This window comes from Myxine glutinosa, chromosome 4 (assembly GCF_964187855.1).
Source record: "Myxine glutinosa chromosome 4, kmMyxGlut1.1, whole genome shotgun sequence".
NCBI lineage: Eukaryota > Metazoa > Chordata > Myxini > Myxiniformes > Myxinidae > Myxine > Myxine glutinosa.
Genome location: NC_136264.1, coordinates 122,299,330 through 122,316,792, shown reverse-complemented (window position 1 = coordinate 122,316,792; position 17,463 = coordinate 122,299,330). Strand labels below are relative to the sequence as shown.

The 17,463-nt window shown below is 48.0% G+C and overlaps 1 protein-coding gene across 9 annotated transcripts in view; it reads right to left on the bottom strand.

Moving 5' to 3' along the window:
- The window catches only part of CCDC22 (CCC complex scaffolding subunit CCDC22), a 101,404-nt gene that overhangs the window by 47,091 nt on the left and 36,850 nt on the right, over positions 1 to 17,463 (bottom strand). For all 9 annotated transcript variants that reach the window (XM_078776368.1, XM_078776367.1, XM_068113307.2 and 6 more), the window contains one exon: positions 9,130 to 9,249. In XM_078776368.1, the coding sequence (XP_078632494.1) occupies positions 9,130 to 9,249 (120 nt within the window). The remainder of the gene's footprint in view (positions 1 to 9,129; positions 9,250 to 17,463) is intronic.

Genomic DNA, 17,463 nt, shown 5'->3' with positions numbered 1-17,463 from the left:
TTTACTGAAAGGAAATAGAGTAACCTTATGTGGAACGTTTTGGGGTCCCAGCATGTGGCGTAAGGTCGGTAGGAGGTTTCAGAAATTCATCAATACAATTATGATTTTGAAATGCGATCGACACGGAACTTGATCCCGAATAAGGAAATGAACAGATGACGATGGATCACTGGCTTGCTTGATATGTCAATACAATCGTGATTTAACATTATATTTTTATATACTCATGTTATAGTATTAATTTATGATTGGAATAATGAATGATGCTGTTTGGAATGAAAATATAGAGATATTGAGTTTAAAACAGAATGAGGAAATGATGCAAGGGTTTCCACCAGTGACATTCATGGATTCCCCATTTGCAGTTTCGCCATTGACTGGAAATAGCAACATTCAGACTGGGTATATTATTTGTCCAAGTCATTTACGAACCTGCTGTCAATGCCTGACGTTCGACTGAAGATGGCACAGGAATGTGGAATTTATTGAAATTTTAAAAATATTTGCGAACTGCTAACTGGTATCCCCACCCAGGTCATACTATCCTCTTCAACGAAAGTATCAAACAGGCCTGGCTATGCCATCGTTAGACTAACAGTCTTGCTTTATCTTGCCTCTAGAACCATTGCCACAAGTCAATACAATCCAACTCTTCTCTCCAGAACTTCAAGACGGCATTAAAAGGCTATGTCATTATCATCCCCCATCCTTACTTAAGATATCTTCTAGCCTCGTTATCATTCCCCCACCCCTCCTCCTCCTCTCACATGCACTTTTCTTTCCTGCAGGTTGTATGTTGCTGTATATCTGTCTCCCTTTCCCATTTGTTCATCCACCTACTTGTTTGTGTCCTCTTTCTTTTCCAGCCCCAACACCCAACTGGCAGTATATATTTTTCTACATGGCCTAAGGTTAGTGGTGGAGCTGCAACACATGTATAGACAAATACATGAGACACCACTGGACTTTACTTCAGACAAATAGTTGCCAAGCTTGGGGGAAGCAATGAATGTCCCTTGTCCATCCCTCCCAGAGCACTCTGGGTACTAGCAAAACAATCGTTTTTCTCTCTGTATTCAACAAAAAGGATTGAGAAACGTTCTCCTCCCCTTGAATGCCAACCTAAGGGGTTTGTCCATGCTCTATATTTTAAATGCTGAGCGTCAAGCAAGGACGCAGCAAATACCATTTATGGCCTTTAGTATTACACGAGTGGGGTCGTGTTCAAAACACTGAGTCTGTATATTACCGCTTTCACATTTGTCACCTTGCTCTTCCACGAGCCTAGATTTGTCTGTACAAAAACAATTGCACCATAAAGATGTACAGTTCACAAATGTTCACAAACCAGTTCCAAAAGTTTCCACATAAAAACAGCACCACTGTTCATTGTGAGTTTGCAATGTGAGCTTGCGTTTGCAAAAGCAACACATTCATAAGAGTTTCCGATTTACTGTCATCATTGCAACAAGTTCAAATTATAGTTAATACTAAACAGACTCGTGTTAGCATTCTTGATCAGAATAGTCCCCATATCAATATCATTGTGTTGGCACACAAACCTACTTTTTCAGACAAACTACCTCTCCCCAACTTCCAACAACAACATTGTGACGGGACCCTCAAAAGGAGTAGTCTACATCTAGGCTTTTCAACCTGGGTGAATGGTTCACCCAAGGGTGGATGAGATCGGGATTCGGGTGAATGAGAAAGGTGGGGTGAATGAGAAAGGTGGGGTGAATGGGAGGGGGAATGATTCTGCTGCAGTGAATTTGTTTACTACTCGTCGTAGAATCTACGACAAGATGATAGGGAAACAAGACCGAAAGTCTAACAGCGGCGTAGCCGGGCTCGTTTGATACTTTAGTTGAAAATAGACATAATGACATAGCATGACACAAAACTGTCGCTACTTTAATATATACAGACTTGGCATTTAATATGGATTTTTTTTTTTTTTCTTGACTTCGGTTTACTTTCTTAACTCAGTATATCAATCTGGTGAGTTTCTTTTACACTTTGGTGATTTATTTGTTAAAAGAACCATGTCACTGATTGTCTGTCGCAGCAAGAAGTCAACAACAGGATTATATCACAGGTGGCGTGGCAAAATGTACGGACAGGTGCATTTGATGATTGGCTTCACAGTCGGGTATACAAGGGTGGTTACGTTCTGTATTAGTGGAAAACAACTGCTGCACGTCTCCAAAAGTTATTGCCACTTCCTCTGGAGATGGTCCGTCAACTCGACAATGCTGTTTGTCATGGAATGGTGGCTTTACGAAATTACGGCATGAAACAGCGTGCTATTGCTCGGCAGTATGGCATCACTCAAGGTCAGGTGTCAAAGATCCTGAAACGAAATGCTCAGAGGGGTGTCCCTACTCCAATACCGAGGCCAGGACGTCCCCGCAGAACCACAAGGAGGGATGATCGCCAGCTGCACCGGTTAGTCCACAATGGCCATACCAAGTCAGCTAATCGGCTTAGGGCTGAGTGGCAACAACTGACAAATGTGCCTGTATCCAGAAGGCTAGTCAACCAACGACTGGTTCAAGCAGGCTATCGTGCCAGGCGTCCCCTGAGAAAGCCACGCCTGACCAGACAACACCGCCAGCGCCGATTGCAGTGGGCCAGAGAGCACTGTCAATGGCAGCCAGGACACTGGAATCACGTGATCTTCAGTGACGAGTCTAGATTTCTGGTCTATCGTCAAGATGGCCGCGTCCGAGTGTGCAGACAAGTGCATGAAGCCAGCAACGAAGATTGTATAGTGCCAAGAGTCCAAGCTGGAGGTGGTGGGGTGACCGTTTGGGCTGCTTTTCATGCAGGGGGCAAAACTGACCTGGTTGTTTTGAATGGAAGCCTGAACCAGTTCAAGTACCGGGCCATTCTGGAAGAAACATTGCTTCCATTTGCTCGTGCAGCCTTTCGAGGAAACTTTGTCTTCCAAGATGACAATGCACGGCCTCATCGTGCTCGCATGATCCAACACTTTCTTGCTGACTGTGGTGTAGAGCATATGGAGTGGCCTGCCATGTCCCGGATATGAATCCGATAGAGAACTTGTGGGCAGAATTAACGCGTCAAATCGACCACTTGGACCAGCAGCCGACCTCTGTGCGTGAATTGCAGCAGGCTATTGTCACTGCATGGCAAGCGATTCCTGTCCAAACCTTGGCAAATCTCGTGAACAGCATGCCTCAACGTGTACGTGCTCTCCTGAATGCTCGTGGGGGTTACACGAAGTACTGAACTGTAATTTTACTGTCCGTAATCCCAGTCGTAATTTAACTTTTGTTTTTGTTAAAAAAAAATTTGGCTAATGTGCAAAATAAAGAGATACTTCTGGAAAACGTAGAGAAGTTTAACACAGTACTGTCCATGAATTGAGTTCGATATCAGTTTACATCACTTTCAAGGATCAATTTAATTGTTTCGAAATGTCAAATGTGGTTTTTGTTTCTTTTAAAGGTCACATTAACAAAATCTAGAATAATTTCAACATAATTCCAATGAACTTTTGGTTCTAAGACATCTTGAAAAGTAAGTTCACCCCCACAAAAAAAATATTCCATATTAAATGCCAAGTCTGTAGAAGATATATTTTAACCTCTAGTAACTTTGCAGTCACTACAAAGGGATTAGTGTTACGATTACATTATTATAATATTAACATTACGTTATCATTGTTATGAAAATGATATTACTGTTTAAAAAAACCGAGGCCAATTCCTTACTTCCGTGGTTACACCGATCATTGATTCATGAACCATACACCGCTTCAATCCATTAAGTTTACATTCACGACATTGGGATTAAAGTGTTGTGGTTATATTTACGATATTATTATTATTATTATTATTACGAAAACGAAACTACTGAAACGATACACTACTGTATTAAGAAACCTTGGCTTAATTTGTCCTAAGTGGTCTGAAGGTGAGGCATGAAGCCTAAGGCCTATACGTACCGTATTGTTGGAAGACCCGTTCTGCCTATGCTTTCGATATTTGATGGTCATTTCAACAATCAGTTTTTGTGTTTCACACTGAAAGAAAAACGTGAAGGTAGAGCATGGCGATTGTGATATATGACAGGTTCGACGATATGTTCAGCCTGAACGAAATTGGAATCAAAATGGCGTTGTGCGGAGTCAGCCGCCGTACCACTGTAATCACATCACCCTGTCATGTGACTACATCCTCAGCTCTGATTGGTATACGTTTGAGGGGACATACATACGGACGGACAAACACTGTTCTGGACGGCTTTGCCCTATGGGCTACGCCGTAAAAAGTAAGGTGTATGATGGGAGCCAATTTCCTAATGTGCAAGTAAAGAAGATAGCAGAGCACAATCTGTTTTGCTTCCAAGTTGGCGTGCAAACGACAGGAGATGCAATCTATAATGTAAAATGACCTCAGCTTGGCGTGCATCCGTCTGTCCATAAACAATTGTCCTAATCAAGCAATAACAGTACCCCCTACACAATCAGCAGCGTTATCAAACAGATGCCAGGCAATCTGCTAACAGTATTATATAGTTGGGTAAGGTTACGATAGATGGGCCTTTTTCAATATACTTTTACTTTCAACATTTCCATTTTATTCATATAACAGTAATATATTGCCCTATCAAACAGCATTTCTGATTATACACCGCCTTTTAAAGCATACGTAAATCTATATCTATCTATCTATAACATTGGTATTCCTGTCAGCAAAGTGATGAGTCTTATCTTCTAGTATTTATGAAGCTGGATGACTTTTTCCAGGAGGCAGGCATGGATTGGAGCAAATGCACTAATGTGACGACTCATGGAGCTGCTGTCATGGTTGGGATTTACCAAGGAGTGGTCACACACATCAAAAGCATATCTCCAAACTGTGGTCCGGTTCACTATTTCGAGAGGAGCCAGTTGCCAAACGGCCATCTGTGCCTGTTGGTTGTGTGGAAAACATGTGAAGAACGACCTCAAATAGGTCCTTCAAGATACTGTGAAAATAAGGAATGCTGCATATGTGCATGCCATGAAATCCAAGTTGTTCTCAAAGTTGTGCAAAGACATGGATGCTACATACACGTAGCTGCTGTTCCATGCCGATGGTTGTCGAGAGGCAAAGTGCTTTCCCGAGTTTTGGCTCTGAAATAAGAATTCTCAGTGTTCTTTGAAGAAGACACAGAGAAGGCTTCAAAGTTTCAGGATGACTATTGGCTTGCCAGACTGAATTACATGTCCTCCATATTCAAACTCTTGAACAAGTTGAACGTGTTGATTCAGGGTAAAGGTGGGGACATCGTTGAAGTTACAGGGAAGATCGAAGGCTTAAAACTGAAAATTAATTTGTGGAAAGGTAAAGTCGAGCAGAAGAATTTGCCGACTTATTCCCCCTTGACAACTTCCTGAAGCAGAGTGAGTGGGAGGAAACCGGTCCTACTTTGGAAGACAAGATGGGCCTCGTTCTCTTTCATCTCAAGCTGCTGGGGGGAAATCTGAGACTGTGCTTTCCAGAAAATGAGGCCGAATCTCCGAAGGAAACTATGTGGATTGTGTATCCATTTGTGCCTGAGCACACGAAAAGGGCTCAACTGGGGCAACTCACGGTCACTTCTTGATTTGCACACTATTTCCATGCAGAAATCTTCCTTGACTACATTTGACTACCTCGGGGACTTCTTCTATCTCTGATTCAATTTCCTGAATACCAGACTCTGGCAAAGAAAGCTATGTCCATTCTTGTTCGCATGGCCACCACATACGTTTCAGAGAAGGGAATCTCAGCATTAATCGAGATCAAAACAAAGATGCAATGGCACATAATGAGACGAGGAGGTAATGGCACGTCTCTGTTGGCAGTGGTGGTGAAGCTGAAGACCAGTCAGCACTTCAGGCACAGGTTCAGGCTGGACAGGACTAGATGGCTCGCAACAATGATGCTCACTGGAGGAACTGATCTTCAGGCTGGCAGTATGGCCTAGACGCTTGCACACTCACATCTGAGCCATCTATCCTGGGTTTCAATCTTGGCCCAGCTACAAACTGTTATCGTGGTGTCTCACAGATAGGGTGAGGCATCAATGTGTGTGCTGTGCCTCGGAAGGACAGTAAACTGGGCGTCCTGTGTGCTAGCATTAGTTGATGGATGTTGATGGATGGATGACAACCCACCGTGTGCTATGGAAAGAGTAGGCGAGCTAATCGCTGACTTGGATCATGGATCATGGGGGCTCCCATGTGTGTCGGGATAGGTAGGGGGTTGGGGGTTTAACCCCAAACTTTGGATCCCTACTGGTCCCTTATTTACCAACCGATTGTTCTAAAACCCGATACAGTCCTTCTACTCAATGGCTAGCATTATTTGTTCAGGCTTCAATTTTTCAATGTTGGACCACGGGGGCTCCCGGGGAGGACACCCCCGGAAACTTCAGATGCCTACTCATCCCTTATTTACCAACCAATTGCTCTGAAACCCGATACAGCCCTTCTGCTTAATTGTCCATCCACAGGATCACTCAGTCTTAGCTTTTCTATTTCATATTTTTAAGATTTTGTATCATGGGGGCAGCCCAGGGGATCAGGGAGCTCCGAGTGGGGTTCCTCCAAATCAACAGAGGTCTGAACTTTTTTTTTTTTTTTTTTTTTTTTTCTATACTGAATCGAGGCTCGTGAAAGAGCTGACAACCGCAAGGGAAAGACAGCACATGGGGACCACGAGGGAAAGACAGCACATGGGGACCGCGAGGGAAAGACAGCACATGGGGACCACGAGGGAAAGACAGTACAGGGGGACCACGAGGGAAAGACAGCACATGGGGACCACGAGGGAAAGACAGCACATGGGGACCACGAGGGAAAGACAGCACATGGGGACCACGAGGGAAAGACAGCACATGGGGACTGCAAAGGAAAGACAGCACATGGGGACCGCAAAGGAAAGACAGCACATGGGGACCGCAAAGGAAAGACAGCACATGGGGACCACGAGGGAAAGACAGCACATGGGGACCACGAGGGAAAGCCAGCACAGGGGGACCACGAGGGAAAGACAGCACATGGGGACCGCGAGGGAAAGACAGCACATGGGGACCGCGAGGGAAAGACAGCACATGGGGACCGCGAGGGAAAGACAGTACAGGGGGACCGCGAGGGAAAGACAGCACAGGGGGACCGCGAGGGAAAGACAGCACAGGGGGACCGCGAGGGAAAGACAGCACATGGGGACCACGAGGGAAAGACAGCACATGGGTTCCACGAGGGAAAGACAGCACAGGGGGACCACGAGGGAAAGACAGCACATGGGGACCACGAGGGAAAGACAGCACATGGGGACCACAAGGGAAAGACAGCACATGGGGACCACGAGGGAAAGACAGCACATGGGGACCACGAGGGAAAGACAGCACATGGGTTCCACGAGGGAAAGACAGCACAGGGGGACCACGAGGGAAAGACAGCACATGGGGACCACGAGGGAAAGACAGCACATGGGGACCACGAGGGAAAGACAGCACATGGGGACCACGAGGGAAAGACAGCACATGGGGACCACGAGGGAAAGACAGCACATGGGGACCACGAGGGAAAGACAGCACATGGGGACCGCCAGGGAAAGACAGCACATGGGGACCGCGAGGGAAAGACAGCACATGGGGACCGCGAGGGAAAGACAGCACAGGGGGACCGCGAGGGAAAGACAGCACAGGGGGACCGCGAGGGAAAGACAGCACAGGGGGACCGCGAGGGAAAGACAGCACATGGGGACCACGAGGGAAAGACAGCACAGGGGGACTGCGAGGGAAAGACAGCACAGGGGGACCGCGAGGGAAAGACATTAAAAAATTAAAAATAAAATAAAAACATAAATAAATAAAAAACATAAAAAAAGAAATAAAAACAGTAAAAAAAATAAACACATTTCTTCTATGTATACTAATTTAAATAAAAAAAACTTTTAAAATGATTCCTTCTTTTTATTTAACAAAATGTGTATTTTCTGTACACACAAGTGCAAGTGATCTCTTCATCAATGATCTCTCTGATAAACTCTGATAAACTACCTCAATAAATGGCCGTAGCCCACTTGGGGCTATTTTATACTCCAAATGGTATTCTTCGGTAGACAGTAAAACCCCGACATTCGCGGACTCCGCATATCTGCGGTTCATAAAATGCGACTTGCTTCTACATTCGCAGCCCTGTGCTTTGCATATCTACAGTTTTTAGCAGGCCTATTTCCGGCTTTTCTGACCTGCTTTGACATTCGCGGCCCTGTGCTCAACGTATTCACGATTTTTCACAGACGTATTCAGTTTTCATGGGATTTTTGATTTTCCCTTATGAATCACGACCCACCAGTTTTTGGAAGCTTTAACTGATGGTTGAGCGAAAGAAGTAGAGGCTCTAGATTGCCACACTGGCAACTCAGGGAGGACCAGTCATGACGCTCTGCAATTCCTTTCTCCTTTAATACTTTTTCTTTCCTCCGCCTCCTTCATGCAACACAGCAAATCATTCAGGAAGTTCATAGAGGAGGTCGAGTCCTTCATATAAACCACGCTGAGGTCATTCACAGCATGAAGCACAGATCGTCTCCACAGAGACCCAAAGAAGTGCCTTTTTCCCTCAGAACATGCTCTTTTCCTTTTCTCCACCTCCTTCATGCACACCAAATCTCCTTCATATAGTTCACAGAGATTGAGTCCCTCACATCAACACGCTGAAGCTGCTCACACCATGAGGATGGATCGCTTTTTACCAGCAAGCCAAAAGACACCCTTTTTCTTCTTCTTTCTCTTTTCCAATCCTTTCTTGCTTGAAAGAAAAAGGGTTGAACCCTTTCCACAGCTGTTTTTGGTGCACTACTACCATCAGTAAAAATGACGCAAAGTGTCAAGGAAGTGGATATGGGGTAAGCCTTAAGGAAAAATAAATACGAAAAGGTCCTATTTCTGATCCCACAACTGACCTGGCATTTCTTACGTAATACACCTTAAACGACACAAATCATCATGCATGTTTGTAAACTACTGACAACTCCCTGTACTCCACATCAGTAATAATAATATAATAATAATAATAATAATAATAATAAATTTAGACAGCAGAAATAATTGCAGTGAACATACCTGGAGTTTTGCGATGCTGTGGCCTGCATCAGGAAGCAGCGATAGGGTTCGCTGTCGGACACGTGCCACCTCCCGCTGCTCTGCCAGTTGCTCTTCACTCTCCCCAACTTCCTGCGACAGCTGTGGAGAACACACATGAACCATTGCCAGTCAAAGCACCAATGACATAGGCGCATACGCGCACGCACACACACACACACACACACACACACACACACACACACACACACACACACACACACACACACACACACACACACACACACACACACACAATTATGCTTTACATACCTATTTTGCTTTTGGTTTGGCTTTGTCACATTTTGTTTTGTTTTGTGTGACATCATATGCTGTGTATTGTATGCCCACATTATTTTATGCATTATATATTGTTACAGATCGCGGTTTAGATGTTATGATGACCGAGCGGTGGTGTATTTAACCGCGACCTAACAGGATCCCCGACTCACCCGATTCCACCCAAACGTTGGCCGGATCGCACCGCAGCTAGTCAATGAGGGAAAAGACGAAAACGACGCAATGCAAAGAGGAAAACGAAGACAAAAAGGTTGGAAATACTACTAAATTTATTTACTATTTACACACATAAGCAAAAAGAAAGCAGTCACGTTTATTTACAAGCACATAAGACGCAGGTGACACAGTGAAAATACTAGCTTACCTACAGTCTTAATTAACCCAGGACAGAACAAACAAAAGGCAGACTCACGCGGGGAATGACAGGAATGGCAGGAGGTGGATGGCTGGAGGTGAACGCTTGGTGGAGCCAACGCGGAGCTTGGTGGAGCTTTGGTGGAGGTGAACGCTTGGTGGAGCCAACGCTTGGTGGAGCCAAAGCGGAGCTTGGTGGAGCCGAACGCTTGGTGGAGCTGAACGCTTGGTGGAGCCAACACGGAGCTTGGTGGAGCTGAACGCTTGGTGGAGCCAACGCGGAGCTTGGTGGAGCCTTGGTGGAGGTGAACGCTTGGTGGAGCCAACGCGGAGCTTGGTGGATTGGTGTGACGGGTTCTCTCTCCTTCCTTAGTCCCACCCAGTCCAACAACTTCCTCTCTTGCTTAGTCCAACTCAAGGCCTTCCTGTCTTCTGATCTCTTCCCTCCTCGACTCCTCACCGCAACCAACGCAACCACTGACCGCCACCACCGACTCCTCACCGCAACCAACTGACCACCGACTCCACTGACTGACTCTTCACGACTCTCTCTTGACGACCAACTCTTTGTGACCAACTCAAAGTGCATCTCCTCTGGGAACACCCCCGCCGTGGGTTATATAGGCCCCGCCCCTTAACCTTTTCGAACCTCCCCCAAACGTTCTCTCCCCGCCCTCTCAAGCCAAACCCCTTGTTCATGGTTGGTCGAGTGGGGCTGGCTCACTCCTCCCCTCTCTGACGAGGTGGGGACCCGCCTTCCTTCCCCCAACCCTGCCTCGTGGTCAATGGCGGATGAAGGGAAAACCGCCCAACATGCAGTTGGCAATGCGAATTGCAATTGACGGAAAGGGGGGGAATGGAAGTGTTGGGAGTGGGAATGAAGGGAATCTATCTCTTTCACTGGTGCAATGGAGTATTTCAATTAATGGGAGACACAGCCTTACTCTAAAAACACATAATAAGAGATAACTATCAAACAGAGGTATTCTATTATTTGGCTGATGTGTATGCTTGTGGACTAATTATGGGATGCCCTTTCACCTTTACACAGCTCCGGAGGTAGGGGGGCGCAGAATAAACAATAATAATAATAATACAGCACACAATCAACAAAAAATACAGTCCTCATCTCCGCAACACTGCACCCTCCTCCTCTTAGGCACGTCCCGGGCCTACAACTTTTACTTTTAGTGTGACACGTAGGTGTAGTTCCCTCTACTTTTAACCTGACCCTGAGTGCGACAGTTTTAAAACATAAATAAATGTGTCCCGCTGCTCCATTGCACCCTGCCTAACAGACTTACGCCCACAGTTAACCGAATTGCGGAATGGTCTTCAAACTATACACTGACGGTGGGGAGCATTATTTACACTGACGCTATTTTTATTTACAAAACTAACCCAGGACCTGTGATTGTTCTTTCTGGGGGGGAGACAGTCTGCTCTGCATCGACGCACCATGAAAGCACCCAAAAACGCACCAATACACACCCAAGCACCAATCGGTGCAGTCATCATTGTTCATCAATAAAATAAAGCCAACAAACCCAAACCCTGCAGGTGTCTCTTGCTCTTCGGCTCCCTCTGCTGGTTATTATTATTTTCCTGGTGTTGTCATCTTCCCTTGCTGGCGGCCTATTTGAAATAAAAGAATGCACCTAACGTGTCCGTTTTTATTTTATTTATGGCCCACAGGGGCCGACTACGTGTGGTTCACCTGTGGGGCATCGGTGCCCTGTGGCCAAGGTCCGCCAGCAAGATTTTGGGCCCTCATGGCCGGTTCCAGCAGAGGGGCCATGCCCCACCCCATGGGGTCCATAAGTGGTGCTCGGCCACAGACATGTGGTCCATAATGTGGTGCATCGATGCAGACAGCTGGTTCTGGGAATTTCGGGCGCACAATGGCCGACCCACGCACGCTCCCCTCGGCACCCAGTGGCGCACAGGTCATGTGGGAGACAAAAGGGGAAAGACAATTGAGCGAGGGGTAAGGTCACAAGGGTACACATCAATACGGCAATGCAAGGCGAAATGCGTACGGAGGGCGAAGTGAGAAAGCTCGTCCCTACCGTACGTCACCCCCCTGTCACCTACCCTACCCTTGCCCTTACCCCATATGTACAAAAATCTACACATTTACAAATTCGTCACTACTGTCACGTCTTCCCCATATTTCCCCTATACCAAATTCGTCTCCAAAATCCCTCTACTTCAAAATTTGCCATCACCAAATTCATCATCAATCCTCATAAGGAGGCAGAGATGGAACATCAAAGCACAATGTCACACCCACGTCATGATGCGTCTCACCATCCAAACATTTGCACAGTAAAAATAACAAAACATGGCATGGTGCGGAGTACCTGTCATCTCAGGTGAGTGGATGCAGATGGTGCGAGGAGATCCTTCTTCCGAACTATCCTCTAAATGACTTTAACACACTTTACACTACCCGGGGTCTTTCTCCTGCCAAACCATTGGCCCACTTACACTATGGGTTCTAAAAACCAATTCCCATTGACCAATCTGTGGTGCTTCTCAATTTGGGGTCTCACTCCCCCGATTCATCTCCCGGTGCTCTCGCACAATTTCTGGGCTGCAGCGTGTAGCTCTCCCAGCAGGTCTACCCACCTGCACACCTCCACCACTGTAGTTGCCACCCGAGCTTACCTAGCTCCTCACCCTAACCTAACTAACTGGGGACAGCCCCTCCTGGCTCTGTCACCCCATGGTGCCCTCTGGCACTGGGCTACCCGGGTCCGTCCTCCGGATCCTCGGGCCCCATCCACAACAACTACTACCGGCTCCCAGAGCCAACCTGCGGCCTCACCTGGCCGACATCCTCACAGTGGTGGAGTGCCCAACCAACTACACACACTAACAGGCTACACGCCCAGCCATTTCCACAACACTAATGCACCCATCCAAAGACCATTCTTTCACCCGCACCACAGATGCCAATATCCAACCACAATTTACCTGTACCCTCTACCTAACACTTACTCTACCCGCCCCGGGTATCCGTGATGGGGGTCCACTCTTCCCCCATTCACACCTTCGCACCATCCACTCCACTCCACAATTTCCACCATACACACTCCACGACCATCCATTCCTATACTCCATACCATTTATTCCATACACCTGTCCTTCATTCACCTGTCGTTGCACACCTGTGCAATCCTACCTGGTGCCACCTGCACCCTCCTCCTCTTCCTGGACCATTTGGTCAACACAACACGCAATCACCACTACTCCCTCATACACTGCTCCATACACCTGTTCAGTCGCACACCTGTGCAATCACACCTGTTCAATCCTCACACACACGGCATCATCTCAGCTAACTACTCCCCTCTGAAACTTGCGCTTCCCAGTCGTCCCTTTAAACTATTGCGCTCCCACGTCATTATCATCCATACCAATCTACCTGCGTCCCCACTACAGGTATCAGTCACTAACTAATCTTAACGTTACCTAATGTCATCTTCGCTAGATCCCTATCAATATAACCTAACCCACCCGGGCTAGTTTTCACTGCCATACACCCCATAAACTATAGCTCCTTTGCCCCACCTGTGAGAGATGGTGGATTTGCCATCCCACCACATCGGGGGTCTCTCTATCAATTTTGCTCGTCCAAATTCCAACCAATTCAAAAATTTTCCATTTACTGCCAATTCTACCCACTATTATACATTTCGTATCAAATCACTACCATCATCATCCGTCTACTTATTACATCCTCTCGGTGCGCCAATTCACGTCTACAGCCCGGCTTCGTACAGCCGAGCAATGAACGCGGATTCTTTTGTGCCGGCGGCTGGATGCGTCCCGCATTCGGGGCAGGGGCGGGGGCTTACCCGGGCCGAGATCCCACGCACCACCTCGGCGTGGAGCCATCCAATGTCCCGATCTCGACCTGCCGGCACGTCTCAATAGAAAGTGGTCGCCATGACGACCCTTCCTATCGGGCTGCCCGCTCCGCCTAGTGGAGCCCGGACGCGGCCGTTCCACGCGAGGCCCAGCGTGGATCGCGCACGGCGGTCCTTTCGAACCCGCCGTGGCTCGGATCCCCGCTGGTTCTCGCGGCACGCGAAGCCCGGCACGCACCGAGGGCCCGATTCGGCTATAAGTCGCTCTAACCGCTAAACCGGTTACCGTCGATGCTTCACCTGCATGCTTATACGCATACGCTACCCCTTTCTTGCTCATACATGCAGCCGTTTCCATGCTCCTCGTCGTACCTCTTCTTACACACCTTGGTACACTCATTCCGCTCACCGACTTGGTCACACACCTGACCACCGAACACCTTGGCACACATTCGTCGCTCGCACACCTCACCAACACACCTCTTCGCGCCCCTTTCTCGGTCACCTCCTTTGTGACAATCACAGGTGTGCTCTCACCCGCGCACCCAACCACGTGCCTCACGACCAACTCAAGTGTGCATTCCCACACACGCTCTACCATTCCAGGTGTGCATCCTTCCATTCCAGGTGTACATCCTCGCTCACCTGTCACAACCAACTCACGCTCCGTGTTATTCTCACTACTTCCACCTCCATTCTTGACAGCGCACTCACCCTTACTCTCGACGGCACACTCTTTCCTCATGCACCCGTCCGTTACACACCTTTCTCGCGCACACTCTCCCGTTACATCCTCTGTAACACTCACCACAGGCGTACACTTCCTCGTTACATCCTCTGTAACACTCACCACAGGTGTACACTCTCTCGTTACTTCCTCCGTAACACTCACCACACCGCGCTTCCATGTACCCCCTCGCACACGCGCTTCGACCAACTCACTCTTGACGGCACACTCACTGGTCGGCGCGCACTTTTTCCTCACACACCCCATGGTCGGACATTCTCGCACACCTCTTTTTTCGCACACCAGACCTGTCGCACACTTCACCAACGGCCTTTCACGAACACCCGTATCCAAACCAATCCCCAAGCCGATTGAAGCTTTCCTCACATCATATACATTGCCACTCACCTCCGTACCTCGTCGTCGCACCTCCTTTGCCACCTGCAAACTCTTTATTCGGTTAGTGAGCATCACATCATGAGTTGAGCACCGACCTTGCACATATTCCATCACCTCCTCCTGGATTTCTCTCTTAGTTTCTGTCCGTCTCTTCTTAATTTCACTCACCTCTTCTTCCACTTCCTCTAATTTTTGTTTAACCTCTTTTATTTCTCGGTGCGTCTCCTCAAGTTCGTCCTCTAAGGCTACCGTGACCGTCTCTATGTGCATCCTCACCTGCTGGTCCTTTGTCTCCATTATCTCTGTCACCTCGTCCACCCTCATTGTCAGTTCCTCCCGTACCATCTGACATTGCCTCTGCGTCGCTATTAATTCGTTTTTAATGTCCTTTTGTGTCGCTTTCAAACCCCCGATGATTGCAGTGTTCTTTTCCACTTGGTCCGCTAGTTCCCTTTGTCCGACTGTCAGCTGTTCTACTCCCTTCGTCAGATCTTCTATTCCCCCCTGTAACCTAGCCGTATTATTCCTCACCTCTTTCTCCATACGCTTCTCACCTCGCTTTACCTCCTCGCGTAGCCCCGAAACCTCCTCCTTCATCTCCTCCCCTTCTTTTGTAGATGCCGCCCTCATCTGTCCCAATTCATCCCTCTGAGCATCCAGTTTGGTTTCTACCCCGATTTTTACCTCCTCTATCTGCTCTCCCATTTGTTTAATTTCTCGGGCGGATTGCTCCCCTATCTCCCGCAATTTGCCTTCCATCCTATTTTCTAACCCCATTAACCCATTTTGCACCTCTTTTATCCCATTGTCTAACCCCTCAAATTTCTTGTCTAATCCCTCACCGGTACCCCTCGCTTCGTCCCTCATTACCCCCATTTGGTTTCCCATTACCCCCATTTGGTTTCCCATTACCCCCATTTGGCCCTCCAATCGCTCCCTATCAGCCCTCATTCCCACAATTTGGTTTCCCAACCGCTCACCCATTTCTCTTCGCTCTCGGGTGGACTTATCATTTTGGGCATCCATTTTTGCCATCATTTGAATCATAAAGACTCGCATGTACTCTGGCATCTCTGGCTCGGCTGCCGCGACCACGGGCGCAGCGCAATTTGGTGCCGCTACACCAACGTGCGCGAGGACGCCATCTTGTGCGTCTGATACTCCCTCAACCGCCTCCTCATTGCTCCCCTCCATCTGATCCTGGGTTACTCCTAACCCCTCCTCTAGCTCTCCCACCGGCATCCCGTCGCCTTGACCAGCCATGGCGCGATTTCAAAATTCGGGTTTTATTTCTTTAAAACACAACAAATTTCGTCCGCTCCAAATTTTGACCAAATTTTTTCTAGATGTTTTAAAAATTTGGTTCGGGCCCCGAATCTCACTCCCAGACACCAATTGTTACTTAATAACACAATTGGTGTTCCAAAATTTGGGCCTAACAAATTTAGTCCCAGGTCCGAATCCAACTCCTGACAACCAATTGTTACAGATCGCGGTTTAGATGTTATGATGACCGAGCGGTGGTGTATTTAACCGCGACCTAACAGGATCCCCGACTCACCCGATTCCACCCAAACGTTGGCCGGATCGCACCGCAGCTAGTCAATGAGGGAAAAGACGAAAACGACGCAATGCAAAGAGGAAAACGAAGACAAAAAGGTTGGAAATACTACTAAATTTATTTACTATTTACACACATAAGCAAAAAGAAAGCAGTCACGTTTATTTACAAGCACATAAAACGCAGGTGACACAGTGAAAATACTAGCTTACCTACAGTCTTAATTAACCCAGGACAGAACAAACAAAAGGCAGACTCACGCGGGGAATGACAGGAATGGCAGGAGGTGGATGGCTGGAGGTGAACGCTTGGTGGAGCCAACGCGGAGCTTGGTGGAGCTTTGGTGGAGGTGAACGCTTGGTGGAGCCAACGCTTGGTGGAGCCAACGTGGAGCTTGGTGGAGCTGAACGCTTGGTGGAGCCAACGCGGAGCTTGGTGGAGCTGAACGCTTGGTGGAGCCAACGCGGAGCTTGGTGGAGCCTTGGTGGAGGTGAACGCTTGGTGGAGCCAACGCGGAGCTTGGTGGATTGGTGTGACGGGTTCTCTCTCCTTCCTTAGTCCCACCCAGTCCAACAACTTCCTCTCTTGCTTAGTCCAACTCAAGGCCTTCCTGTCTTCTGATCTCTTCCCTCCTCGACTCCTCACCGCAACCAACGCAACCACTGACCGCCACCACCGACTCCTCACCGCAACCAACTGACCACCGACTCCACTGACTGACTCTTCACGACTCTCTCTTGACGACCAACTCTTTGTGACCAACTCAAAGTGCATCTCCTCTGGGAACACCCCCGCCGTGGGTTATATAGGCCCCGCCCCTTAACCTTTTCGAACCTCCCCCAAACGTTCTCTCCCCGCCCTCTCAAGCCAAACCCCTTGTTCATGGTTGGTCGAGTGGGGCTGGCTCACTCCTCCCCTCTCTGACGAGGTGGGGACCCGCCTTCCTTCCCCCAACCCTGCCTCGTGGTCAATGGCGGATGAAGGGAAAACCGCCCAACATGCAGTTGGCAATGCGAATTGCAATTGACGGAAAGGGGTGGAATGGAAGTGTTGGGAGTGGGAATGAAGGGAATCTATCTCTTTCACTGGTGCAATGGAGT